This window comes from Henckelia pumila, chromosome 2 (assembly GCF_033568475.1).
Source record: "Henckelia pumila isolate YLH828 chromosome 2, ASM3356847v2, whole genome shotgun sequence".
NCBI lineage: Eukaryota > Viridiplantae > Streptophyta > Magnoliopsida > Lamiales > Gesneriaceae > Henckelia > Henckelia pumila.
Window position 1 is genome coordinate 1,738,977 of NC_133121.1, and position 15,362 is coordinate 1,754,338.

The 15,362-nt window shown below is 34.7% G+C and overlaps 1 protein-coding gene across 1 annotated transcript; it reads left to right on the forward strand.

Moving 5' to 3' along the window:
• The first annotated feature begins 11,231 nt into the window (after positions 1 to 11,231).
• On the forward strand, positions 11,232 to 13,304 carry LOC140884429 (partner of Y14 and mago). The gene is made up of 4 exons (XM_073291180.1): positions 11,232 to 11,493; positions 11,587 to 11,709; positions 12,539 to 12,763; positions 12,878 to 13,304. Exons 1-4 carry the CDS (start codon positions 11,290 to 11,292, stop codon positions 13,013 to 13,015), a joined length of 690 nt encoding a protein of 229 aa, XP_073147281.1. The 5' UTR covers positions 11,232 to 11,289; the 3' UTR covers positions 13,016 to 13,304.
• Positions 13,305 to 15,362: the final 2,058 nt, after the last annotated feature.

Below are 15,362 nucleotides of genomic sequence, written 5' to 3' on the forward strand. Positions count from 1 at the left end.
AACATGAGATTATACAAATATGGTTAGTATATAAATACACAATAATATATATCATATCACGTTATTATAAGGTCAGTGTCATAGACAACCTTTTATATAATAACATGAAATTATATATTAATATAGTTAATATATATACATAATAAATATATATCACGTTATTGTTTAAAAATCTTAGAGGCTTTTATACTTGTCGTATCCCTTACCGGGAGTGTGGGATGTCGTCTTAACATCCTCCCAGGATTTATAACAAGTTTTGATAAAAAAACTAATTTTTTCATAACATGATATTATATATTAATATATACACAACAAAAATATATAAACAATAAAATAAAAATTCTTACTTGTTGAATATTTTTGACTTCTTCTTGTATTTTGGAGCGTTGGAAAATATAGAGAACCTTCGAGCGATCGTGCTGATAACGTGTTGTGAAAAAGTAAAAATTTACGGTAAAAAGTAAATACTCCAAAAACTTAAAATATATCAAACTCTACACTTTTCTCTCAACTCAATTATATTTTTCATCACAAATGAAGACCTATTTATAGATCCACATTTGAGATTAGTCCAAAAATAAATACATCATCATCTACATCATCACACACTAATTTTCCACATTTTACAACTCAATATTCAACATTCAACATTCAATATTCAACATAATATTAATAATTCCCAACCCTGACCCATAACCCGACCCAGCAACCCCCCCAAACCCCAAACCCGATCACCCCTCTCCTTCTCTTCTCGGCTGGGCGAGCAGCAGCCATTCCATGGCTGCTGCCGCCCTGCTCCGGCCGCCCCTGGCCGGAGAACCACCTCCCATGGATAGCCCACATCCAGGGGGTTCTAACACAACAAGAATCAGACCAAACCATGGCCCGAGGAGTGAGAACGAATCTCTGCACCAGACGCCTTCCTCCTCCTCGCGCGCAGACTGAGCAGTCGCCAAACTTTCGTTCGTGCGGCTTCCTCCAACAACCAAAGACCGTGAAACCACTTCTCAATTTTAGCCAACATCTAAATCTTTTAAACCCAACAAACCACACACAAATCCATGGCCTGAGTAAGGAGAACGACCCCTCTCTTCCCAAAGCCCTAACCTGCGCGTCTGTGTGCATCAGAAGTGAATAGCTTCGTTTCCAGCCTATGACACCCTAAAACTCTGAACAAACTCGACCCTAAGGCACCCTGGGACCCCTCTGACTCGAGCCCTCAGCCCTGGACCATACCATGCTGAAGAAAAACGTGAGCCATGCCAAGTAGACACTCAAACATGCATCAAACATCCATGAAATTGCATAATTCAAAAATATCTGATAAAAATCTGAATAAAACCCAACATGAATGGTTAATAGCTTATATGGTGTTCAAATGAAAGAATAAACATGCCTTAAACGAAGATAGATTGAGAAACGAGACAATAATCGCGTGTACGGCGCTCCGGGACGACGAACGAACCAAAGACTCCAAGAATCTATGAAGGATCGGCTATGGAGATTGCTTTCTGCTGAACGTGAGAATGGGGGTGGGAGGAGATGGGAGTTGTCGGCTGAGTGGGGTTAGGATAGGGTAGGTTTTTGTTTTAAATTTTTGTAACTAGGAATAATTTGGGATAATAACTAGTATAAAATAATTAGGTAGATAATATAACATAAATATAAGATTTTAAACTCTTAAAAATACCTACTAATCTGATAACTAATCAAAAATCCCGAAATACTAATTTATAGTATTTTTAAAAATTAATAAAAGTCATTAAAATGACTTATTTTGGCTAAAAATCAACTCTTAAATAAATATATAATTAAATACTAAAATTTTCTTGACAAAATACCTTAAAATAAGATTTTAAGGCTCATAAACTCATAAAATATTTTTGGCTAAGAATTTTGGTATCTCGTCCGTCCACGGTCCCGTCTACGCGATCAAAATAATAAATATTTTCAAAAATCCAAAAATACCATAACTGCGGGTTAAATGATAAAATAAATTTAAATCATGCATATAATTCACATAATAACACATAAATGTCATTTAACCAAAATATAAATTTTTAAATAATTATTTTCCCTAATTATGCATGCGAATTTACGTATTAAAATTTTTGGGTGTTACAATTCTCCCCCCCCCCCTTAAATTGAATTTCGTCCTCGAAATTCGACTGATCCAATTCTAAAAACGGAGTTCTTCAAAATCCACTTCACTAAACCAACTATCACATATCTAGTTCCCAAGTTTCGGTATCCCAAAAGTCATGCTTCTGCTGCGCACTCTGATAAACCAAATATTTTTGCTTCACTAAAGGTTCCTTAAAAGAATAAGTTAGGGCATACCGGTGATCAAAGAGATGTTTGGGTCTGCCTCAGCTGCTTGTATGACAAACACCCTCCCTGTGGTGCTCTTCTTCCTGGGACAATTCATGGACATGTGCCCCGGCTCCTTGCAATGGAAACACACATTCGACCCACTCAGGCACAGACCCGAATGTGGTTTCTGACTCAAAGAGGTGTTTGGGTCTGCCTCAGCTGCTTGTATGACAAACACCCTCCCTGTGGTGCTCTTCTTCCTGGGACAATTCATGGACATGTGCCCCGGCTCCTTGCAATGGAAACACACATTCGACCCACTCAGGCACAGACCCGAATGTGGTTTCTGACACTTCGGGCAAATTGGTACTCCTCCTGACTTAGGGGCCCCGCCCCTCTGCTGCTGTTGTGGCTGAACCTGCTAACTCTGCTGGTTAAGGTCCTTAGATGGCCCTGTGAACTGTTTCTTTGCAGATGACTGCGAAGATGGTTGATAGGGTTCCAGCTGGAATTGTCTCTTACGCAGCTGTTCCTTTTGTATATCTCTTCTCCCCTCCTCAGAGCGCAATGCTCTACTAACGGCAGCCTCATAAGTAGCGACATCCAACATACGAACGTCATGCTTAATGTCAGCCCGCAATCCATCAACAAACTGCCTCAGTTTATCCGGCGCACTGTCAGCAATAAGAGGCACGAAACGACACCCTCTCTCGAACTGGGTGATGTAATCCACCACAGACTTGTCCCCCTGATGGAGACTCATGAACTCCCGGATCATGCGGCTGCGCACATCCTCAGTAAAATACTTGGCATAGAACATACGTCTGAACTCTATCCACGTCAAAGTAGGTAGGTTCACGCCCCTAACAGCGCCTTCCCACCAAGAGGCTGCATCCCTTCTCATCATATACACCGCACACTTGACCCTATCAGCATCTGTAATCCCCATATAGTCAAATATAGACTCCAATGATCGAATCCACCCCTCAGCAATGAGCGGATCAGTGGTGCCTGTAAACTCCTTTGGTCCCTTCTTCTGGAACCGTTCAGCTACATCCTCATCGTGTGTGAGCCTAGGACGAGTAGCTTGCTGCTCTAACAAAGCAGTGATCTCTGCCATCATGTTAGCATTGACCTGCTCCAATGCTGAGAGAGGGTTCTGCGGAGGTGGAGGTGGAGGTCCTCCGCGTCTATTCATCTGTCTGGGAGGCATTCTGTACCACCACATATTTTTTTACGTAAATCGCAATGCATAACTAAGGGTTTCAAAAGTCTTACTGAACATGAAATACTTAAAATTAATACATAAGCTCCTTCTAAATCTTAATAAAGCATTTAAAACTTACAGACCGGTAGCAGGATTTCTGAGCTTCACGTGACAGTAGACACCCTCCAAGGACCGCACTCTGATACCAATTGAAACGCCTACTACTAATAAAATGCGGAAAAACTTTTTTTTTTAAAAAAAATAATACTATACATATACGCCCATACATATATGTATATAAAAATAACATATATTTCTTAAATAACCTGAAAAATATTAAATAAATAAATAAATCCTTAAAAATGTTTCATGCATCAATTTAAAATGATAAACAATGCTGCTGAAAAATCTCATATGCGGAATAATAATAAAATAAAACATGTTTCAAAATTCCATAATAATAGACTAAATAACTGCGACGGTCACGGGGTCCACTGCTCCGTGAGCTCATACGTCCTCACCACCGGTAGGAGCTACATAAATGTCATCATGCTCACCTGCACCATATAAGCGTAGTGAGCCTAGGGGCTCAACATGTCTAATCCTTTATAACAAGGTTAAAAATAATGCACCACGTAGATACTAATACATATACATGTACATGAGCATGCATGGAAACATTTTTCATAACATAAATGCGGAATCATAAATCATAAATATAACATAACTTTCTTCATCATACATAACATAATTGAGCATGTCATAAACATAAAAACTGAGTATGGTCATATCCATGAATGTGACTAATAACTGTGCCGACTGATCAGTCTAAAGAACCATCGTACGTGGCGGTGGATAAATCCACCTCTATGCTGGTAGTAAACTACTTCTGTGCCAGTGGTAAAACCACTTCTATGCCGGTAGTAAAACTACCTCTGTGTCAGTGGTAAAACCACTTCTATGCTATCACATCACTTCAATTTCCATAAAAATATTTTTCATGCTCAATTCTTAATCATAAACACATCATAAAATATTTCATGTATGCATGCACTTAAAATATGTCCGTAATATATATTTAATTAATTTTAATAATAAATATACTGAAACGACCCTAACTCTCTAATAAATAAATATGCGGAAAATATTTTTTTTTTTTTTTTTATACTTACTAAATAAAATATGTACATATATGCCCATACATATATGCACCGAATAAAGATATTTAAAATGAATAAACAATTAAATACTTAAATAAAAAAAAATGCATTCTTAAAAATATAATAAATATCTGAGTCAAACATTAATTAAAAATATACTGCATAAGTAAATAAAAGTTTGCATGCACTGAAAATATTAAAAAAAATGTATCATGCTGACCAAAAACAAAAACATGCATAGCGACTCAGAATATTTCACGGTCACGGGGCCACTGCATGCATGCTCATACGTCCTCGCCTCCGGTGGGTACAATGTCATCCTCAACGTACTCACCTGCACCATACCAGTGTAGTGAGCCTAGAGGCCCAACATGCTAACATAACAAGGGTTTAAAATAATTTAAACCAATTTAATACTAATACATACATATACATGAATGAGCATGCTTAAAAATTACATAACATAACTTAATTAAATAAACATAATACATAACATAATACATAACATTATTGAGCAATTTATTTTCTAACATAGCATGGTTGTATCCGTAGTGTAACCTTAAATCATACATTAAATACTGATCAGCGTGGAAACCTACGTACGTGGCCGGTGACGAATCACCTCTTAAATTGGCAGTAAACTGCCCTTCAATCATATGGGGACGAATCCCCCTTAAATTGTCACACTACTTCAACTTCCAACATAAAATATTTTTTATTGCTCAACTTAAACATTAAATCATGCATAAAATATTATTTCATGAATGCATGTACTTGAATAAAATGTGTGTCCATCATATATATTTAATTTAATTTCTTATTAACATATAAATATTAAAATAACTCAAATGCATAAAAATAATTAAATATATAATCAGGACACATGCAAATTTTTCTCATGGATGGTCCTGGACTGCTGGCCCTACACACAAGCCCATTAACTTAAAACTGGCCCATTAACATACTTAAGCCCATTAACTTAACTTTAAGCCCAAATAATTAGTCTAAGCCCAATTAAATTAAATAAGCCCATTAAAATTACACTAAGCCCAATAACACTTAAACTGGCCCATTGGGCCCAAAAACCCAAAGACTGGCCCATTAACTTTTATGGGCCCAAAAGCCCATAAAATAAATGGACTAACTTAATTAAAATTTTAAAAGTCCAAATAAAATTATTTGGGAGTCCAAATAATTTTATTTCAATTTATTTGACTCAAAAACACATAAATTTGTAAAATACTTTAAAAATAAAATACTCGAGCCCGGCCCACCAAACTCGGACCCGGACTCACTAACCCGACCCACTACCTAACCGACCCGACCCGGACCACTCAGACCCGACCCAGACCCCTAACCTAGCCCAACCCGATCCCCTCTCTCCCATTGCCTCTCGGCCGTGAGCAGCAGGCCCTCTTGGCCTGCTGCCGGCCGGCTCCAGCCGCCCCTGGCCGGAGCGCCGCCGCCCGGACGTAGCCCACGTCCGGGCGGACCTAACCTAACCAGGCCCCAGCCCCCATGCAGTCCACAAGGCTAAAGCCGAAGCCCTTCTCCCATAACCCTAGTCTGCGCACAGCTGCACTCTTCGAGCCTAACACGGATCGGCCGAGCCCTTCTCAGCCCCAAGCCCGGCCATGGCTCGATCCTTAGGCACCCTAGGACCCCTCCTGGCCGGACCCCTAGCCCTGAACCATACCATGCGATCCAATGACAAGAAAAAAAGATGCGTGAGCCATGAATATGCATGCCAAGAACAAGCTTCAACCATTTTCTGAAAAATATTGAAGGAAATTCGATGTCTACACATTCCATATAATATACTACTGATATCGTACGAAAAATAACAAGGAATTCATGCCTTTCACCGTAGATGACTAGAAAACACGAGCGTGGGACGGTTCCGGGACGACGGGACGAAAATACGGGACTCTTGGAGCTTCACGATCCTTGGCTATGGCTTTCTGGGTTTGCTGGGTCGAGAGGATGAAGGAAATGAGAGGGGGTGGCGGCTGAAGTTTGAGAGTGACGTGAGGTTTGGGTGGGGTTGGGTAGATTTAGGTTTTAATAATTAAGGAAATAGGTTTTTAGGTTAATAAATAGAATAATATAAAATTTAAACATTCTAATAAAAATTTAAATCAGAAACTTAAATTAAAATTTATAAAATCCCGAAATTAAGAATTAGGGAAATTTTAAAGATAATTAAAAATCATTATTTTGGCTAATTTTGGATAAAAATGACCCCTAAAATTAAATAAAATTAAATACTTAAAATTTTGAGATAATAAAACTCAAAATAATATTTTTGGGCTCTAAAAAGGCTCATAAAATAATTTGGGTGGAAAGTTGTCATCTCGTCCGTCCACGGTCCCGTCTACGCGATTAAATAATAAAAATACTAAAAATCATAAAAATCACTAATTATGGGTTAAATGCTTAAAAATACATTAAATCATGCATAAATAATTCACATAATTATTTAACCCATAAATCTTAAATTTAAATAATTAAATATCCTAATTATGCAGGCGGATTTATGTAATTAAAAATACCGGGTGTTACATATACTTTTACTTAAAATAGACTTCATGCATAAAAATAATTAAATATATATTTCGGACTTAGTTTATTTTCATGGGTTGGTCCAGACTGCTGATCACTCACTCTAAACCCATTAAACTTAAATAAAATCCAATAATCATATTTTAGCCCAAATAACTTAATTAAACTTAACTTGACCTAAATAAAATATTTAAGCCCAATTACTTAACTTAAGCCCAATAAAACTCTAGACTGACCCAAAATCCACTGACTGGCCCAAAAATTCTCATGGACTCCCAAGCCCATAAAAATCATTGTGCTAACTTAAATAAATTATTTAAGGCCCAAATAAAATTATTTGGAGGTCCAAATAATTTTATTTCTAATTAATTTGCCCAAAAACCAATTAAAACATTAAACATTTAAAAATTTAAAATACTCAAGCCCGGCCCACCTAACCCAGACCCGAACCGACTTAACCCGACCCATGACTACCTGACCCGACCCAGCACCCAACCCTGACCCATAACCCGACCCAGCAACCCCCCCAAACCCCAAACCCGATCACCCCTCTCCTTCTCTTCTCGGCTGGGCGAGCAGCAGCCATTCCATGGCTGCTGCCGCCCTGCTCCGGCCGCCCCTGGCCGGAGAACCACCTCCCATGGATAGCCCACATCCAGGGGGTTCTAACACAACAAGAATCAGACCAAACCATGGCCCGAGGAGTGAGAACGAATCTCTGCACCAGACGCCTTCCTCCTCCTCGCGCGCAGACTGAGCAATCGCCAAACTTTCGTTCGTGCGGCTTCCTCCAACTACCAAAGACCGTGAAACCACTTCTCAATTTTAGCCAACATCTAAATCTTTTAAACCCAACAAACCACACACAAATCCATGGCCTGAGTAAGGAGAACGACCCCTCTCTTCCCAAAGCCCTAACCTGCGCGTCTGTGTGCATCAGAAGTGAATAGCTTCGTTTCCAGCCTATGACACCCTAAAACTCTGAACAAACTCGACCCTAAGGCACCCTGGGACCCCTCTGACTCGAGCCCTCAGCCCTGGACCATACCATGCTGAAGAAAAACGTGAGCCATGCCAAGTAGACACTCAAACATGCATCAAACATCCATGAAATTGCATAATTCAAAAATATCTGATAAAAATCTGAATAAAACCCAACATGAATGGTTAATAGCTTATATGGTGTTCAAACGAAAGAATAAACATGCCTTAAACGAAGATAGATTGAGAAACGAGACAATAATCGCGTGTACGACGCTCCGGGACGACGAACGAACCAAAGACTCCAAGAATCTATGAAGGATCGGCTATGGAGATTGCTTTCTGCTGAACGTGAGAATGGGGGTGGGAGGAGATGGGAGTTGTCGGCTGAGTGGGGTTAGGGTAGGGTAGGTTTTTGTTTTAAATTTTTGTAACTAGGAATAATTTGGGATAATAACTAGTATAAAATAATTAGGTAGATAATATAACATAAATATAAGATTTTAAACTCTTAAAAATACCTACTAATCTGATAACTAATCAAAAATCCCGAAATACTAATTTATAGTATTTTTAAAAATTAATAAAAGTCATTAAAATGACTTATTTTGGCTAAAAATCAACTCTTAAATAAATATATAATTAAATACTAAAATTTTCTTGACAAAATACCTTAAAATAAGATTTTAAGGCTCATAAACTCATAAAATATTTTTGGCTAAGAATTTTGGTATCTCGTCCGTCCACGGTTTATGGGCTTGGGAGTCCATGAGAATTTTTGGGCCAGTCAGTGGATTTTGGGCCAGTCTAGAGTTTTATTGGGCTTAAGTTAAGTAATTGGGCTTAAATATTTTATTTAGGTCAAGTTAAGTTTAATTAAGTTATTTGGGTTAAAATATGATTATTAGATTTTATTTAAGTTTAATGGGTTTAGAATGAGTTATCAGCAGTCTGGACCAACCCATGAAAATAAACTAAGTCCGGAATATATATTTAATTATTTTTATGCATGAAGTCTATTTTAAGTAAAAGTATATTTATTATTAAAATTAATTAAATATATATTACGGACATATTTTAAGTGCATGCATACATGAAATATTTTATGATGTGTTTATGATTAAGAATTGAGCATGAAAAATATTTTTATGGAAATTGAAGTGATGTGACAGCATAGAAGTGGTTTTACCACTGACACAGAGGTAGTTTTACTACTGGCATAAAAATGGTTTTACCACTGGCACAGAGGTAGTTTACTACCAGCATAGAGGTGGATTTATCCACCGCCACGTACGATGGTTCTTTAGACTGATCAGTCGGCACAGTTATTAGTCACATTCATGGATATGACCATACTCAGTTTTTATGTTTATGACATGCTCAATTATGTTATGTATGATGAAGAAAGTTATGTTATATTTATGATTTATGATTCAACATTTATGTTATGAAAAATGTTTTCATGCATGCTCATGTACATGTATATGTATTAGTATCTACGTGATGCATTATTTTTAACCTTGTTATAAAGGATTAGACATGTTGAGCCCCTAGGCTCACTACGCTTATATGGTGCAGGTGAGCATGATGACATTTATGTAGCTCCTACCGGTGGTGAGGACGTATGAGCTTACGGAGCAGTGGACCCCGTGACCGTTGCAGTTATTTAGTCTATTATGATGGAATTTTGAAACATGTTTTATTTTATTATTATTCCGCATATGAGATTTTTCAGCAGCATTGTTTATCATTTTAAATTGATGCATGAAACATTTTTAAGAATTTATTTATTTATTTAATATTTTTCAGGTTATTTAAGAAATATATGTTATTTTTATATACATATATGTATGGGCGTATATGTATAGTATTATTTAAAAAAAAAAAAAAAAGTTTTTCCGCATTTTATTAGTAGTAGGCGTTTCAATAAATAATAAATATTTTCAAAAATCCAAAAATACCATAACTGCGGGTTAAATGATAAAATAAATTTAAATCATGCATATAATTCACATAATAACACATAAATGTCATTTAACCCAAATATAAATTTTTAAATAATTATTTTCCCTAATTATGCATGCGAATTTACGTATTAAAATTTTCGGGTGTTACATAAATACTCCTATGTCACCATTTATTCCACCCCAGAATGATTCACTTAGAAGACTTTGACTATTACAACAATTTGTAACATCCCATTCCAAGACTAAGACTTACACACAATTGCCTATCCCAAAACTTCTAGACTACAAGAACTCAGCCCTCGACTGATTCTTGTTACAATGAGGTTTACAACACCTCAACTGAATCGTCTTAATTCAGTATAAATTTTTTAGTAAAGTTAAATTATTTGAAATTTGTTTTTATATCCTCTCTAATTATATTATTCACACACTAAAATACTTTAAGATATATACAATATATTTTTAAATAAACTTGTAGTAAAAAAATTAATTAGACAAATTTAATGCACAAAAATATATACAAATAAATATACAATAATTTATATTTGAATTATTAAAATTATATTTGCTTAATAAACTTTTTTTAGAATATTTACTTAATCGATTAAATATGAATAAAATATTTATTTTACGAGAAAAACTATTGTGAGACAGTTTCAAGTGTTAATTTGTTAAAACCTGTATTTTATTTGGATTAACTTCGTAAATATAAATAGATTTGATTCGTCTCACAAAGGACATACTCATATTTTATTACAGTACACTTTGGTATGTTTGGTTTTGAAAACACAAAACCATAATAATTTCGGTTTTAATTTGTAAAATCAAAACAAAAAATTCGAATTATGGTTCGATTTGGTTTTCGATTTCTTACATTTGGATTTTTTGTTTTTTCGGTTTAGACCATGTTATTAATTATTATTATTATTATTTTTGAGAAAGAACCATGTTATTAAATTTTTTATTTTTTTGACAGGAACCATGTTATTAATTATGTGCACACACCAAAGATACAATTACTAAGGACTAAATTGTAATATTTCACCCTGAGGCAAACGCGATTCTTTTCATTGGAGATTCCATTCTAAAGCCCAGCGTAATGGCGAGCAGTAGGAGTGGCGGAGTAGCGGCGGATGATGCCGCGGAATCGGCGGAGGATCTAGGGAAAACCCAAGATAACAAAGGGGATAGGATACTTGCCCCGACCCGACGCCCCGACGGGACCCTCCGAAAACCCGTTCGGATTCGGGCCGGCTATGTTCCTCAGGATGAAGTCGCAATATACCAGTCCAAAGGCTCGCTTGTGCGTACACGAATAATTTCAATGTGTTATTCTCTATTTAATTGTTTGAGTGTTTCTAGAGCTTTAACATAGCTGATTTGTTATGGGTGCCAGTGGAGGAAGGAGATGGAGTCGACACTGGAGGCGCCACCGGGATATGATCCCGAGGCTGCGGAAGTGAAACCCAAGTCGAAATCGGCGAAGAGGAATGAGAGAAAGAAGGAAAAACGTCAGCAGGTTGATGAATTAATTGTTCTTGTTCCCTTTTTTTATTTTGATTTCCTCCCATTTGCATTTCGTTTTCCTCAGCTGGGAGAAGCTTTCTTCTTGTTCTGCTTGTTTTTGTATTCTCCGGAAAAGTGGTCCCTTTTTGTACAATTTATCGATTTTTTTCCCTCTTCTATAATTGACTACTAATTGAGCTGATGGGCTTATGTGTGATTTTCAAGAACACAAGTTTTCACATTCAAACATGCATTTGATTAAGTTTTTGGGTTCTACTTTGTAAGAGTAAAATGATGATTATCCTGTTCAAGATTTTTTATTGCATAAGTGTAAAGGGAAGTGATGTGATCAAGAAAATAAGCCGTCTTTTGCCAGTTTTATGAGTGAGTGCCAAATCTTTGACTTTAAGCTTACATTTTGACAGATCCTAACCCCATAAAGCAACATCTTGGCGTGAAAATAAGCATGCATTTTGACAGATCCTAATACGAGCTGTTCCTTAAAAAAAAAAGTCTATTCTAATCAGAGTGAAATCCTTGATCAAAATGAGTCACGCTTCAACTTGATTAGGAAAGTGCTGACATGATTAATCATTGTATTTGCAAAAAAATCGGCAGGACGGAGTGGATGAGTCAATCCGTTATTTATTTAAAGATCCCCAGAAGCCAGAACAATGCAACTGTCTTCTTCTGTTTTACTAACTACCGTATCACAGCACGGTTGATATTTCGATGAGAATAAGACTCCACCCTTTCTTTCGAATGTGAATCATCTGATCCGAGATTAAATTGGTGTGTTTCTACCGCTGTAATTACCCTAAACTTGAAAAACATGATGACAGGCTGCTCTAGACAAGGCTGATGTTTCGGAGAAAAATGAAGCCCTCCCTGCTGATGGTTCCAATCAACTGCCAGAGAATGAGGAGCCGATTTCATCCAAGATGAATGGGCTAACTCTTTCTGGAAACACTTCTTTGGTTACAACACCTTCAAATCCAAACGAGTCTTCCACTCCAGAGGATCAAATCCAACACATTGATAAAAAGATTCGAGCGCTGAAAAAGAAGGTAACTGCATTAGATTAAATTATCTGGTACTCACAAACAGATTCCAACATCGATTATATTATTATCCTCGTATTCAGCCTGACTTGTGCTATTTTTCCCCTATTTTCCCTGTAGATTCGATTGACCGAAGCTCAGCAGCAGAAAACTACAGAAAATGATATGAAACCGGAACAACTGGAGAAAATAGCGAAATTAGAAGATTGGCACAATGAGTTGAAGCTTTTGGAAGGAAAGAAAGCCGAGCTAAGCTAACCGCATCCATTTCATGAAGCAAAGTGGTGCCAAATCAATGTAAGCTCTGCAATAATAGAAGAAGAAATGAAGAATCATCCAGATTTAGCATAACTTGTGCATTGCCTTCTTTCTGTTTCCAATCAAGTTAATGTTCTTTCACACATTGTTGTTTCCCTTGAATACTTGTGGGAGGAGAAAACTGATTGTAAATTTAGAAAATGGTGCTGAATTAGTATTCGGCCCAATTGTTTTTAGATAATCAGAAGCTTTTTTATTCAAACTCTATTAAGAAGTGTTTGACTAAGCTTTTGAAAACAGTTTATAAGTTGTTTCAGAGCGTTTAAGCTCCTCCAATTTGTTTGGCAAATTTTTTGTCAAACAACTCTTATAAGCTGTTTTTAAAAAAGTAGTAAGGTTCCTCTTATTTTTTTAGAAAAAATCTTATTTTGATATTTTATTTATCCAATTTCACCTATGTTCAATTTTTGTATTTAATTTATCAAATTTTTTTTCTAAATTAAAATAAAAAAGAAGTTTTATTTTTAATATATGTTTAACATTTATGATAAATTTAAAATTATTTTTGTATGTATATTACTATTTATATTACTTTCATAATATTATATCATTTTTTGTAATTTCGACAATTAAAAGATCTTATAATATCAAATACATTAACATATTTGAGTTGTTTAAAATAAGTTCATCCAAATAATTTAATAACTTATTTTTAAAGTAAGATCTAACAACTTATAAGTTCCTACAACAACTTATAAACTAATTCTCAATTTTTAATGGTCTTGTGCATACTATTAATTCTAAAAAGTTATATATTTTGAAAATTTTATTTTTTAAAAAAATTATTTTTTCTTAAAAAAATTTATATCTGTAATCAATTTTATCATCTAAAACGTCTTCATTATTTTAATATTAAAAAAATAATTTATCATAATTTGGTAACTTATTTCTCAATTATCTCGTGGTATGCTATACTTCTTTTTATTTCAATTAATAAATATAAATATTTTTTTAACAAAAACATGAATATGTTTAATTTTTTTTGGATACAATAATTAAGTCATTTTATTCTGTAATCAAAGCATCACGAACTATAAGATCATCAATATGAGTTTGTGGACTCAACCAAGCACAAAGATTAGCGTAAACACGTGTTTCTTTTGTTAGAGAATGAACGATAAATAATGTTGTAAAAGAAAGTAAAAACTAATCAAACGCGGGATGAAATGAATTGAAATAAATACAAGTAAAATTCAATATATGATAAAGAATTACATGGTTTACCAATTTATAAGTATAAAATATTTTTTCGTAAAATAAGTATTGAGAAATTTTTAGATACGATAATTATGTTATTATCTTGATATCCAAGATATTGTAATACAATACATAACACTATTTCAAACTTTGGTCAATAACTTTCACACATAATCATGGATATTTCTAATTTAAAATCCCAGATTTTAATCAAATTATCGTATAATATTCAAATATATTGTTATCATAATGAAACTTAAGTACTTTAAACTCTATTAACTAACTATTGGTATGTTAATTTTTTTTAACGGTTTTATCCTTGAAAAATATTTGCTTGGTGTGAATTTATTAATAATTTTCTTTCGTATATCTCTTCATCTTTGTTCAATTTTCTATAACTTCATCTCAAATTTCAAATTGTAGTTTTTTTTAGGAATAAATCGCAGTTTTAAAAAATAATAAAATTGTGATGAGGTATTTTGGGAAAAAAATTGGTATGATACTGACATACTTTTGTTTTATATATAGTTAATCTCTTCTATTGAAGATCATAATTTATACCACATAATTAGGGTGATTAAATGGGAAAATTTTTTTGTTTGGTGTTCCAAACCGTGTTACATTTTGGTCAAACAAGTCCCGTGTGCACAAATTATTACAAAATAAATGAAACACCATGTATAATAAAACATTCAATTTATTTTTTTAAAAAAGAAGTCGATAATAAATAGTATTCCAAACACGATAAATTACGAAAACAATAAGTTGAATGATTTTTTTAATTAAAAAAATGAATCGAATGTTTATCGATTATCATTCTATTTTTTTTGAGGTTGAGTGCTTTAATTTTTAATAATTTATATAAACAAGACTTATTTTAACAGAATATATCACGACTTTTTTTTTTCTTGAAGATAAAATACATCACGATTTTTTTTTTCTTCTTGAAGATAAAATATTTTTGAAACACCAAGGATTTTCGTCTCGTTAGATAATTAAAATTTTGGTTCCACTTTTTTTCCCCAAAGCTTTCCGAGCTAATATTATATATATATATATAGTTTTGATTCTGGGTAGAGTGCGGACGTGC